Consider the following 14,706-nt stretch of genomic DNA (forward strand, 5'->3'; position numbering starts at 1 on the left):
TATACTTTGAGTTCAACACGGGCAAAGTAGTTGAGAAATCAAATGGAGGCAATAGTTGTGTGTCTAACATATGCAAAATAAGGAACACTAGTTGGCAAGTGAGGAAAGTTGGTTTTTAAAGGAGTTTTTGCAATATTTTAGAAAATTGGCAGTTAACACAGAAAGATACAGTTCACTGTGATGAAATAGCTTGTGCAAAATGATGATACTTTTATCAGAAAGTGCACAATACTCCACCATTTTCTTCATCTGTTACTGACTTTTGTTTCCTCCTAGCTTCATTTACCGTCATGTGCTACAATGTGTTGTGTGATAAATATGCCACCCGACAGCTCTACGGCTACTGCCCATCCTGGGCATTAAATTGGGAATACAGAAAAAAGGGAATCATGGAAGAAATTGTGAACTGGGATGCAGATATCATTAGTCTTCAGGTAATTCTAAAAATATAGTTATTATTTTATCAGAACATAATGGGACTGACACTTTAATTTCAACTTAAAATTCTAATAACAAGTCTAGGACATCTCTATAGATCGTTTCTTCTTTTTGTCATTTATGAAGGCTCACAGGCTTCCATACTTGCTTATAATAAAAGAAAAAGTAAAGCAAATATGCCACAGTATCAAATCTCCCACCCACCCAATACCTTCACAGTGCTGTTAATACCTATTTGGTATTTTCATATGTTTTCATGACAAAGTCCAGACTTTGTTAGAAGTAACCTTGGAGGAGGTGCTTGCTAGTAAGTAAGACAAGGCACCCATGGGTTTGTTTTTTTTCCTAATAAGGGGAAATGGCCTGATGCTCATAATACAGCACTGTGTCATGGGCACATACTTTGAGGGAAGAAAGATAGCATCCAACACTTCTGTATTCTGAATTCCACACTTCTAAGAATTTTATGTATTATTTTTTAGTTCTTGAATTAAGAAAACGTTTTAGTTGGAACTCAAACAATCCCTTCACTTTGGTTGCACCTTTGTTGTGAATATATCACTTGAAGTCATTATTATTATTATTATTATTATTATTATTATGCTTTATTTATATAGTGCTGTAGATTTACACAGCACTGTACATACAAACAATAAAAAGGATAAAGTAAACCTGCCCATGGCATACAATCTAAGAAATAATAGCACAATACATATAAATAATACATAACAATACAGGAAAGGGTTTGATAAAGTAAAGCAGGCAACAAATTAAAAACATCAAATAACAAATAATAGTCACGCAATGCCTGGGAATGCTTCTCTGAACAGGATGGTCTTCAACTCAGTTTCAAAAGAAGTGATGACCCGTGAGGCTCGTGGGGGAAGGTGATTCCAGGAGTGAGGGGCAGCAAGTGAAAAGGGATGAATCCGAGACAGGGCAGTGAAAATCCTAGGCTGAGACAGCAGACCTTGACTACCAGAACAGAGGGCACGAGTGGGAAAGTGAGGAGAAAGAATGTCTGATAAATAAGGAGGGGCTAGCCCATGCAGGGCTTTAAAAATCATCAACAGGAGCTTATACTGAATACGGAAGGGGAGGGGGAGCCAGTGAAGGGATGATAATAAAGGATAGATATGGTTGGAGCAGTGGGCGGATGTAATAATATGTGCAGCTGAATGCTGGACAGAAATTAAAGGATGGAGGTAAGAAAGAGAAAACCCAGCCAGAAGGATGTTACAGAAATCAAGTCGTGATACCACTAGGGCATGGACCAGAATCTTGGCAGTAGAGGCAGAGAGAAATGGTCAGATTTTGGAAATATTATATATAAAGAATCTATATGCCTTAGCTGTCGTCTGGATCTGGGGGATACACGACAGAGAAGAGTCAAAACTAAAACCAAGACTATCGGTTTTCTGGACTAGTCGAATAGAAATATCATCAACAGAAACAGAAGGAGTGTTGAAGAGTAGATAGGTGGAAAAATGAGAACCTCTATTTTGGACATATTGAACTTCAAGCATCGATGCCTCATCCACTGAGAGATAGTTGTAAGATAAGATGAAACTTGCTATTCAAGACCCGGAGAAAGGTCAGGGGGGTGGAAAGATACAGCTGAGTGTCATTGGTGTACAAATGATAGGAAAAGCCAAAAGAACAAATGAGTTTATCTGAAGTCCTACCTTTACTCACTTCTGGTTAGGAAGTGAAGACATTTTTGTTTTACTGGTTTTTACAAAGGGAATGATTCTATTTTCTGTTGTTTTAGTGACAGCTTGGCTGTCATAGAATCATAGAATTGTACAGTTGGAAGAGACCACAAAGACCATGCAGGAACTCTCAATCAAAACAGATGGCCATCAAACCTCTGTTTAAAGACCTCCTGGGAAGGAGACTCCACTACACTCCAAGGGAGTGTGTTCCACTGTCAAACAGCCCTTACTGTCAGGAAGTCCCTTCTAATATTGAGGTGCAATCTCTTATCCTGTAGCTTGCATCCATTGTTCCGGGCCCTGTTCTCTGGAGTAGCAGAAAACAAGCTTGTTCAATGTCCTCAATAAGACATCCTTTCAGATATTTAAACAGGGCTATCATCTCACCTCTTAACCTTCTCTTCTTCAGGCTAAACACCCCCGGCTCCTTAAGTTGTTCCTCATAGGGACAATTTAGTTTTGTCTTCAGCATTTCTCTCTTTGTGTGCCATCTTTGGGACTCTTCTGAGGCTGATAAGCAGATTATTAGTATTTTAATGCCTAAAGAACATTAAAGAAAGAATGTTATTAAGAGCTGTTATCCAGGAAGGCTAAAGGTTCAAAGTCCTATCCTGCCTAAGAAATGGTAGGTGATAGTTTCCTATCTTTTTTGAACTTCCACAGTGCTTGGCTCCTTGGGAAACGGGATGCCGTGTTACAATGACCTTCAGTCAGATGTAGTAGAACTCTTAATGTTGTTTAGCTAGTGTATATGTAGCTGTTTCCCTTGCTACTGTGAAGCTCTTGGTCCATATGGGAGGAATCCATACAATGGATCTCTCCCATCTGCACATTATCATAGTTCTCCCAGAAACAGTAAAAAATTTTAAAGTAACCGTTCAACTTTCTTGCCAGTCTTCTTCAGCTCAATGTTAATAATGGACTGTTCATTTCCAGGAAGTAGAAACTGAGCAATACTTCACCCTCTTTCTGCCAGCATTAAAAGAGCGTGGATATGATGGATTTTTTTCTCCAAAGTCACGTGCCAAAATCATGTCTGAGCAGGAGCGAAAACATGTGGATGGTTGTGCAGTATTCTTCAAAACGGAAAAGTAAGAAACAATTTGGTCTTGAATAACTCACAGGCGATTAGCCATGATAGTCTCTTGCTACAAAAAACACTGGCACCTTAAAGATTAACAAAGTTTTATTTGATATAACCTTTGTGGACTTCAGCTCCCTCAGATGAAATAGTGTGTTGCCCCATTAGGCAGATATTTATAGATATGCCTAGGTAGGAGGGAGATGAAATATAACTGAAATATAAATGACAAAAACATTTATCATTAACAGTGGTGATTAACATACGTAATTGCTTCGTAACTTGGTTTGTTTTGTTTGAAACAGAGTATGCAACAAAACAGTTAATTAGCATTTGTTTTGGCATTGGTATGATGATAAGTGGAATGGATGTACTTTATGTCTCTGGGTTTATGGTGACAGTTATGATAGGTTTTTTGTTTTAAAAAATGAGTTTTACTTATATATTGATGTTGAGTGATGTTGTTGTGGTGGGTATCTGTATTTCAGATTCACATTGGTGCAGAAACATACAGTAGAGTTCAACCAAGTGGCTATGGCAAACTCTGAAGGATCAGAAGCTATGCTGAACAGAGTGATGACAAAGGACAACATTGGAGTTGCTGTAGTGTTAGAGGTGCATAAAGAACTATTTGGGACAGGTGAGTGTCAAGTATTTTCAACAGTAGGTCTAAAGGTCTGTGAGCCTGCATGCTGGATTTTTTTTTTTTTTAAAAACTCAACTTTTCCATTGCTCAATTTCATACAAATAAGTTGGTAACAGCACAACATCATTTTGGTGAACAGCTTTGCCATTCTAAAATACAAGTCATCCTAAAATAACAGGCCTCCTCAGACTTCATTTTGTGGGCTGAACATACAAAGGAAACATCTGTAACGCTAGCACTGGGATAGGGAGCTACTGTGACACCCAAGCTATTTTTAATAGGAATGTGTGTGGGAGGGAGTGTTGGTTTGTCCCAACAAAGTAGGAAAAAAGAACAGAATTGGTGGGCTGTCTCTCATCACCAAACTTTCTTTGTGCAATCCCCAAAGCTGTGCATAATGCATTATGACAGTGGTTCTCATCCTTCCTAATGCCACGACCCTTTAATACAGTTCCTCATGTTGTGGTACTCCCAACCATAAAATTGCAGTGTCTTGGTTCCTAAGATCATCGGAAATAATGTGTTTTCCTATAGTCTTAGGCTTCCCCTGTGAAAGGGTCGTTCAACCCCCAAAGGGGTCGTGACCCACGGGTTGAGAACCGCTGCATTATGAGAACGGTAATCCATTAAAATAACTTTTCTAAGCTCTGTACTTGCCTAAGATCCTTTCCCCTGGAAGTGTGGGACTGGAAATGGCAAGCTTTCCAGGCAGAGCATGGATTCTTCCCTGGAGCTGTGCACCTTCTCCTCAAAATACAGGGCTGGTGTTACATTGGGCACTTTTCTAGACAGAACATGCTGCTTCAACTTTGCCTCTTTCATAGTATTTTAAAATCCTCTGAACAGATCCCATGTGCTCTTCTCTGGGAGAATAAACAGACATCACTGGGTTTGCAGGCTGGCTAGCATCATGTTGTAGTGCTGTTCTTAGGAAGTAGCATATTCATGGGGGTTGTATGTCTCCAGTTGATTCAGCACGTATGATAGTTGTTGCCACTGCTGCAGGCCATTGCCATAGAAACTGGAGTGACTGCACAAACATTAGCAAAATGGAAGTGATAGTTTGCCCAAAGGATACCTTTATGTATCCTGACCTGTCTGTGATCACAGTCATGCTGCACTGTAAAAACAAATGCATAAAAGCAAACAGATAATGTTCCTTCATTATCCAGGAGGGAATTAAATTAACCTAGTTTTAACAGTAATACTTTGCTTTTAGGTTTGAAGCCACTTCATACAGTGGACAACCAACTCCTTATTGTAGCAAATGCCCATATGCATTGGGACCCTGAATATTCTGATGTAAAACTTGTCCAGACGATGATGTTTGTCTCTGAGCTAAAAAACATTCTTGAGAAAGCCTCTGGCAGGCCTGGAAGCCCAATAGCAGATATGAATTCCATCCCTCTGGTGCTGTGTGCGGATCTTAACTCGTTGCCTGATTCAGGTACAATATGTGGTAAAGTTTACTTTATTTGTTAGGAAAATCTTGGATCATTTTTCCACCAAAAGGGTTTGGAGTGGTCATTTTCAATGTTTTGTGTTTAAGGTATTACGCTTAATTTTTTATTTAAGATTTAGAAGATCAGAAGAGCCTGGAGCATCATATATCTTACTTTCCCCCTATTTCCTTGCCATGTGGAATTCTGTTAATCCTGGATACCATAGGAGTGGGTGGATGTGCTCAGGATGCTCCCTCTCTATCTAATATGTGCATTTGTGTTCACACACACGATTGCAGTAGGTGAGGAGGAGATGTGTGATTAAACCATCTTCCTCTAGAGATCCGGATCAGGATTGGTTTTGGGCTAAGGCTTGGACTAAACTCTCTGGGGGTGGATGCTTCAAATCCCTTACTCCCAAGTGCTCCTGTGGAAGAGCACTGTTTCTCTGCCGTTACTGATATCAAGGAAACAACAGTCTATTCCCTGCAGTCCAGCTGATGACTGATCCACCTCTGTGGGGAGTAGTAGGCAGGACTCTGCAGCCTACAGAGGTTGTGATGAAGGCTGAAAGAAAAGAAAGAGTACCTGTATTGCACACTGATAGTAAAATGGACTCCTGCTTACGTAAGGTTCTTTGCAGAAATAAATACTTTTTGACAGTTTGGTGAATAGGATTCGTAAGCTAGAAGAATGCAGAAGGAACTGGAAATTTTGTAGCACTGAATTTGAGAATAAGATTAACGTACAGGAGGTGTCTGTTAACAATTAACTGAGCAGCTGGAGGATTTAGATAATAAAAGTCATTGTAATAATCTTATTAGCAAAATGTCTAATGGAGTGGAAGACAAACTTTGGTGCATATACCAAAGACTGACTTGGTTTTAATAGAACTAATTCAGGTGCAAAGTAGCCAACATAGAGCACTAAGACAGATGTTGCAAAAAATAGATTCATGGAGTAAGATCTTTGAATGTCCTTGATTGTACAAGTGCTTTGAGCTGTTTTGAGATATGCAATGCAGCCTTTCACATATTTAGACGTAACTCCCAGTATATTGAAAGAGGTTTATGACTCAGTCCTAGGCATGTGTATTCAGAAAGCTGATTTCTCACAGTCAGATGCCAGGAAATACTTATAAGACCTTGAGCTCCCCTGAAATAGCCCTTAGAAAACCAGTTTAAGGCAGGGTACAGAGCGCCAAAAAGAGACGAGGCGCTCCCTGGTGCTTCTCTTTGCTCTGTGGGAGCGCCGCAGCAACCAAATTGCGTGGCGCTGCCGTACAGCAGAAGAGGAACATCCGGAAGTGGCTCCTTTTTGCAGTGGCACTGTGACGCCGCAAATCGCCAGAGACGGCGTGGTGACAACGGAGGTGCGCCATGCCGTTTGGACACGGCGCAGTTGCGACGTCATCATTACGCACCATCTATGGCGCTGTACAGCTGTGGCGCACCCATGATGTGCTAGGGTTGCAGGCCGTGTGCACACCCTGCCCTCAAGCAACCCCAGCACATCATGGGCGCACTGCAAAGGGCCCAGCTGTACTGGGCCTAAGTTTCTAATGCTAAGATAGAGAAAAGTATGCTGAGAGGCTGGGGAGAGGTGAGTGAACTGTTGTTTGCCTTGTGCTGAATTAGTGTTGTTTCATATTCAGAATACAGAATGCTCAGAAAAATTGCTGTTTATCACAAAAAGAAAAATAAATCACACGAAATATAACGTCAAGCAAATAAGTATAATTACCATTCTAATAATAGGTTTTTTAGATCAGCCAATTTGATTGAAATGCTACTGGTGGTGGTATTTTTCCAAACTCTGAATGGCTTAATCTGTTTTTGTGATTTTTCTTCTTTGCTGCTCAGAAAACATTTACACTGTCAATTCCCTTGCTGCTGGTGATACTTGTAAAGTTGGGTTATTCTTAAACAATACATAAATATGTGACATAATGCTTCATCAGTTTTAGTACCGTATATAAGAAATATAACTTCAAGCAAATAAGTATACAAGTAATTACAAATTAACTCTATATGTCTTTCAAAACAGGTGTTGTGGAATACTTAAGTAATGGAATAGTAGCTGATAACCATAAAGACTTCAAGGAGTTACGGTATAATGAATGTCTCATGAACTTCAGCGGCAATGGAAAGAATGGGGCTTCTGAGGGGAGAATCACTCACGGCTTCCAACTCAAGAGCGCCTATGAAAACAATTTGATGCCTTATACTAATTACACCTTTGATTTCAAAGTAAGTAGTGAACTGGCAGAAAGCAGCCACATTTTTATTTTAAGCACATTCTAATACCAGTTCTTATTATTATTATTTTAAAAAAAAAGTCAAAGCAGTTTTCCAGTTAAAATAAATACAAAACCAACTTCAAATAGATTTCTGTAGCCTTGGTAAATTTTAACCAGGTAAAATCCTCACTATCCAGGAGAATGTTAAAATTCCAGTATAAAAACTGAGAGTCCACTAAAGTTATGCAAGTGAAGAAAACTGTTCACTGTTGATCTAGTACACAATACACTGTGGTTTCTTACGTCCCCATCAACCTTGCCGTTTCAACTTATGTCATTCCCATAACAATATAAATAATGGCAACATGAGTCACTGAAACATATACAGTCAGTCCTCTGTATCCATTAATTCTGTATCCACAAATTCAACCATCCATGGCTTAAAAATATTTTAAATATATACAAATTACAAAAAAACAAACCTTGATTTTACCATTTTATATAAGCTACACCATTTTACTACACCATTGTAATTAATGGGACTTGAAAGTCCATGGATTTTGGTATCCTTGGGAGATCCTGAAACCAAAACCCCAACAGATCCCAAGGGCCCACTGTACTAAGATACTCAGTAATTAGAATAACACAAACCTGCAAAATTGAAGATCATAAAAACTTTTTTAAAATGTATGCTTGTTTTATAGGAATTTGGTATTCTAAATCCAAAAATGACCTCAGATTTGCTCCATTATATACATTTCTTTCACAATTTAATTTGCTCTTTCTGTGTTGTAATATGTGACTGAATGACATGATCCTGCAAAGAATAGGGCGGGTTACACACCGCCATTTAGTACGTAATGAATACGTACTAGGGTTAGGAAGGGGCGGTGCTTCCGCACCCCCCTAACCCTAGTACGTATTCTGTACGTACAATATGGCGGCCGCCGTGCGTCCGCACGTGTCGCGGCGTCTATGACGTTGCGAGTCCGCCCCTGGCGCCTCGCGACGTCATAGAGGCGTCGCTTAAAGAAGCTCCATTTTGGAGCTTCTTTTTCGGTCCGTGCGGGAGCCGCGCGGTGTGGCTGCTGCGGCTCCTGCACGGAGCAAGCGGCGGCGGCGGCAGACTGCCGCAAAGCGGCGGTCTGTAACCCGCCTAAGAAAGAGATTAAAGGGTGCATCTACACCTACAGTGTAGAAGCAATGCAGTTTGACATCACTTTAAGTGCTGTAGCTTCATGCTATGGAATCCTGGGATTTTTAGTTTTGTGAGGTCTTGCCAGAGTGTTGATGTCTTACAAAACTACAAATCCCAGAATTCTGTAGGATGGAACCATGGCAGTCAAAATGATGTTAAACAGCATTATTTCTACAGTGTAGATGCAACCAGAGTCTTGTAGTAGATTTTCTAAACACTTTAATTCACCAATATGAAAAATAAACATCTATTCAAAAGCACTAAAAGAAACTGCATTGAAACAGCATGCATGGCTGATCAAAGCTAAGTAACAACTGAACTGATTTTAAAAAATCAAATTTGTAGAGGAACTGTATATGGTATAACTTTTTTATTGTGTTTTTCTAGTTCAGCACCCAAAAATACATTAAAAACAGCTCAATATGGAAAATGTTTTTTTCCATTGCAAGCCTGTATCAATAATTGGTCACTTAAAAAAAGGCAACTTAGGCATGTTACAGACGCGCAAAAAGGACGTACTAGGTACATACTAGGGTTAGGAAAGGGCGTACATTCTACATGGGTGCTGCCATTGGGACGTCACAACCGCGCCGCCTCCAAACGGAGCGGCACGGAAGTGACATCCTGGCGCCGCATGATGGCGCCTGGGGTGCCCTTTCTGCAGTACCGGAAGGAGCTCTGAAACGAAGCTCCTTCCAGGTTTGTGTCGCTAACACAGCCTTTACACAGCTGCGCCAGCAACACAAATGAGAAAGGGGCCAAGTGGCCCCTTTCTCATGTTTTATTTTTATTTATTTATTTATTTATTTAGGTATTTATATCCCGCCCTTCAGCCCTAATGGCTCTCAGGGCGGCTTACAATTATTATTTTTAATCAGACAGTTCCCTGCCCTCAGGCTTACAATCTAAAAGACACGACACAAAAGGAGAAGGGAATGGTGAGAGGGGAAGGGAATCAGGTCCAGCATTCTTCTCTCCCTCTGAGGCCTGGACCAAGGCAGATGGACCGGAGGGAGGGCTCTTCTTCTTCAGGCTAACCTGATGGTACTGGGCCAGCCTTCTCTCTCCCTCAGAGGCCGAACGATGACAGTTGGGGAGGGAGGAGCCTCTGTCTTCAGGCTAGCCCCTGATGGTACATGTTCCCCGCTGCTGTCAGGTGTCAGGACACCCCTTTCCAGGCTGCTTCCCCACGGCCTGGAAAGTGGCAGATCGGGGCTGCCGCTGTGGCAGCTGAGGCCCCGATCCGGCGGGGAAAGGGGCAGGAACAGGCTGCCCCAAAAGGGCGGTCTGTAAACCACCAAACTAAACATATTTAAAGCTGTGTATAGTTTCAAATCAGGCAGTGGTGCTGCTGAAACGCATTGATGTGCATAAAAATACATGATTTAGGTACTGTACTGAGCGGTCCTGCTATGAGAATCTGCATGGCTATTGCAGGATGGCACACTGCTCTATGTCATTCCTGTATCAAGGAATAAAGACAGATTTGGGTTTGAATCCTCATTCAGAATTTCATATAATGTAAAGACATAGTTGTGTTAGTCTGGAAAATCATTTTGCAAAGGCATCTTAGAAACTGATAGCATGAACTTTCAGTACACCCAAGTCTACAAAAGCTCATGCTATCAGCCTATTTCAGTTAGTCTGAAAGGTGCTACAAGATCCCTTTGCACTCAGACTGTTATGAAAGTTAGGGGGTTACACTTGTATGTTCCAGGGGCTAAGTTTTTTGTCTCAAAAGTGCAGACTCTCTTTTTTTCAATAAAAACATAAAGAACAAAGCTGTGATCATACACCTAGAGTAGCTTTCATACTTTAAACAGCATATATCTTTACTGAGTAGAAGGCTGGCACAGCTGCAACAAAAACTATTACCACTACTCTAGGTTACTCCCCCAACACAGATCTTCCAAGGAAACCAGACAAGGCTGTGTACTCCTCCCTCAGGACCAGGGCTTGGAAAAGTTATTATTTTAGATTTTATCTCCCATAATCCCAAAGATAGCATGCGAACTGTCCATGCTGAATGTGGACTTTTGGTAGTTATAGTTCAAAAAAGTAACGTTTCCAAGCTCACTGCATGCTATCTCCCATTTTGTGATATGATATCCTTGCTGTCCTTGATGATGTAAGGATAGCAATCTCCTCCACTCCTAAATAAGTTAAAGGTGCACACAAAAACATACATACATAGAGTACATGGCATTTTCACCTTGATTTGTTTAAGAAGATTCTGTTCTAATTTGCCATTTGTGGTTCTTTTTTCTCTCTTTCTTTTTTAGGGTGTGATTGACTACATTTTTTATTCCAACACTCATATGAACGTGCTTGGTGTCCTGGGGCCTTTGGATCCTCAGTGGCTGGTTGAGAACAACATCACTGGGTGCCCCCATCCTCACATCCCTTCAGACCACTTTTCACTGTTGACACAGCTCGAGCTCCACCCTCCATTCCTGCCTCCTCTCAATGGCATTCACTTGCCTGCCAGGAGGTAGTGGAGCCCTGCCCCTTTGGAGGGCTGGGACCTGTTCATTTGTTTATGGACCTGTACAGTTGTAAATCAAAGTATGTAGGAGTGAAGTATGGCCAACCTTTTAAAAGCTGCTGCTTCAAGCTCCTTTCATTATGTGTGTTGATGATACGATTTTGCACATTTTTGGTGCATATTGGTACCATTTGGCACTAGGGCTGGAACCAAAGTTGTTGTTTGTTCCCTTTTCCAGTTTTTTTAATATGCACATTTACACATGCATTTTAAACTGGCAAGCTTTATTGGTTTCATAGAAAAGCTGCCTTTATAAACAGACAAATCAGATGGGAGGGTTTGCATATATGTATACATTCATTGCTAGTGCTTTCTTTACATCTTTAGTAAAAAGAGCCATGCCTCCTTCTCCCTATTCATTGTCATTTTTAAGTACCCTGATACAATTGTTGTGAAACATTTAAAATTGGAAATGGCACTTACTGCTTTTGTAAATTATTCACAGGACAGACCGCTTTCACTTCTTCTACCACCTACACCAAAATTGGTGCAATAGATAAGATTTTCTGACAGAAAAAAACGATGCTGCTCCAGTAGAGACTTCCCCATTAACATTTTTTTGTGTGTAGGGTCATCCCACCAGAGTTTATTGCTTCCTAGAACCACCATTTCAAATGAGTAAGAGTTTGTATCCTGAAAAAATTCATGAAAGCAAATAGAATTTGCATGTGGCAGGACAGTTTTTACTACTCATTGCTCTCCAGAACTACAATTATTTCTGTGGAAGTTACTAGTTATTCTGTAGTTGTCAGTGGGTAAGCTCCAGCTCTCCTTTTGGCGTCTATTGTTGATTGCAGTCATGGTGTTTTCTCAGAGAGAACACTATAGCAGTAGTCTTTCTGGTAAAGCTCTGCAAACTGTCTGCATTATGAATGGGATCAGTTTTTACAAGACCCAGCAAATAAGCATTGGTGATCTTGGCAAACCACTCAGCAGAAGAGAAAATAATGGGGGAGGAACTGAGTTGGAAACTGGAACAGTGAATTGTGCACTTAAAATCAATGGCAAGAATTCTTCTGTTCAATTTTCACCATGTTCCAACCCCATTCCACATGTCCCTCACTTTTTTTCTTTTTCTTTTGAAACACAGTCCTTCATTTCTCTATCTCTAGCAAGACTTCAGAATTATTCAGCCCATTTTTGGGAGTGAAGATAGAGACACAACTTGCTTCTGCCTCCTCCATGCACAAGAAGTGAGTTTTCTGGGTGCACTTTTTTCTTCTTCATGATGATGAAAAAGTGTTTGCCATAATCATTCCTCAGCTGAATTTTTTTTTTCCTGACCCTAGTCGCCAAATAGCCATCTCACACTTTTAATGATGGTTTTGTTTTGTTTTCCTATCAAGATTGGATCTTTTAAAGCTATTGTTTCATTCCCAACCATTAATTGCTCTCTCTAAGATGATGTGCTTGGAAACTTTTCTATTTCCGAGCTCCTTGCAGCCATTTTAAAATCTTTGTGCATCCCGAAAGTGGAAGAACTCCTAATGGCATCTCGATAGCAGTTTGTGGCTGCAGTCTGAACTGGGCAGCTGCTGAGTAGCCTCTGTTCATCGTGGTTGGGCTTGGGCACAATTTAATCCGTTGTCCATTAATATAAATTGAGGTTGTTTAATGGCAGTCTTTTAGTGGATTGAGCCATGCTTTATGTTTCAAAGAACAACAAAGGCAAAGTGATAAGGAGAGATGTTTTAAGTTTTTCCTGTATTCTGCTTCTTTGCTGCTATATAAGATTCCTTGAGCTTATATTTTAAACTTTTCATGCACTTTACTGTTTCTAGTCTCAAAATGTGATATTTTTAATAAATGAGAATTGTTTTCATTATGTGAATGAAAATTTTTAAAGAGCCTATATTTGTCTCATTCGTACACTTAAAAATTAAAATAAAAAGAGTAAAACAATTAAATTAGTTTTAAATCCTAAGGCACAATCTGTTGTATAATATGTATGCCCAAAACTGTCTCCCCTCCTTACCCATTTGCTAGCTATGTATAAAATGACAACGAAAATTTTGAATCAGGCTAAAGTAGGAAATACTCTCCCTTTTGTTTAGGTGGGGATTGGGTGGGGAGGAACCAGTTGCATCAGGGAAGATTAGAATTTGCTTTCAAAAGTATCTACAGCTAGAGAGGCTTTTGCTTGCCATCAGTTGAAACTGGTTGCATAGTGTGTTAAAAAAATTCAGGATCAAAGTGAACACAGGGCTGCTGCTGAAAATGACACCATTTTTCTGTCTGTAGTGGAAAGATTCCCACATCCATCATTTCGTTCTGTGTTTTCCCACTCCTTATTCCATATCATTAGCTTCCTTTGGCAGGGGAGAAGAAATGCTCAATATTATGACATCAACATATGGAGCACACCTGATGTTGAGCTTCCATTTTCAAGAGCAGCTCCTTGTTTCTTATAATGTCATTCTGTTCAAAGTGCAAAACAGTTTAAGAAGCATGATAAGAATGAAGATAACATTCCCCTCCCCTCCTGTAATACTGGTGCAAGTATCTCTTCTTATATACCTCAAAAGTGGTATCAGTGATGGGGAAAAGTTACTTTGGAGATCTACAGCTCCCAGAATTCTCCATCTAGCATAGTCACTGGCCATTCTAGCCAAGGGATTCCAAGAGTTTCAGTCTTCATAGTAACTTTTCCTAAACTGAATGTTACATACATGGCCGTGTATATATAAATTGACAGCGCAATTACGATATAGTACTGGAAAGTAGAATCGCATGAAAAACTTAATTGTGTGGACATTCACCTTTTCAGTTTGTTTTTGTGGGGACAAAACCTACTAGGATGTTCTCCAGACCCAGCCCTACTGAAATTAATGAGAACTACCAATTCTTGTTCCTTTCAGTTGGGCTTGGATAGAGGAAGATCCTCCTGGATTGTGTTCCAAGTCATCTACTGTATTTTCACTTTGGAGGCATTAAAAAAATCTTTCCTACTCTGGAGGTATGCACTAACAAACTGTCCTCCTCATATGTGCATGTTAACTAGCAATGTGAGCAATATTTCCTACCATACTTCACTCCCAACTATTTTTTGAGATGTTTGTATAAAATGGAGTTTAAAAATTCGCCTGTGATTGTATATGAACTGCAGAGGAGCCGGTTTATTAAATAATACAAAAACACGCAATCTTTTGTAATGTTGTTGGGAGGGGAGGGGGAGAAATGAAATAAAAAAGATTGGGAAACATTGTAAACAGCTTAAGTTCCTTCATTGCTTTTTTTCCCCTTAGAGCTGCATCTAAAGTCATTTGTACCTTAACATTCTTTGTATTTTCTGTGCCTTTAAAATAACCTTTCTTAAAAATACCCCTTTTCTCTGTGCTTAAAAATTATTTTCTTTGAGCAATTATTACGTTGCCTTCAGAAAAATCATGAGAAGAAGATATC

General features: G+C 40.1%; 1 protein-coding gene across 3 annotated transcripts in view; it reads left to right on the forward strand.

Moving 5' to 3' along the window:
- CNOT6L (CCR4-NOT transcription complex subunit 6 like) overlaps positions 1-14,446 on the forward strand; it is a 46,854-nt gene extending 32,408 nt beyond the window's left edge. For all 3 annotated transcript variants that reach the window (XM_042467216.1, XM_042467214.1, XM_042467215.1), the window contains 6 exons: positions 277-434; positions 3,090-3,244; positions 3,723-3,874; positions 5,100-5,327; positions 7,369-7,571; positions 11,042-14,446. In XM_042467216.1, coding sequence (XP_042323150.1) covers positions 277-434; positions 3,090-3,244; positions 3,723-3,874; positions 5,100-5,327; positions 7,369-7,571; positions 11,042-11,254 — 1,109 coding nt within the window. In that variant the 3' untranslated portion in view covers positions 11,255-14,446. The remainder of the gene's footprint in view (positions 1-276; positions 435-3,089; positions 3,245-3,722; positions 3,875-5,099; positions 5,328-7,368; positions 7,572-11,041) is intronic.
- The last annotated feature ends 260 nt before the right edge of the window (positions 14,447-14,706 follow it).

The sequence above is a fragment of the Sceloporus undulatus genome, chromosome 5 (genome assembly GCF_019175285.1).
Source record: "Sceloporus undulatus isolate JIND9_A2432 ecotype Alabama chromosome 5, SceUnd_v1.1, whole genome shotgun sequence".
NCBI lineage: Eukaryota > Metazoa > Chordata > Lepidosauria > Squamata > Phrynosomatidae > Sceloporus > Sceloporus undulatus.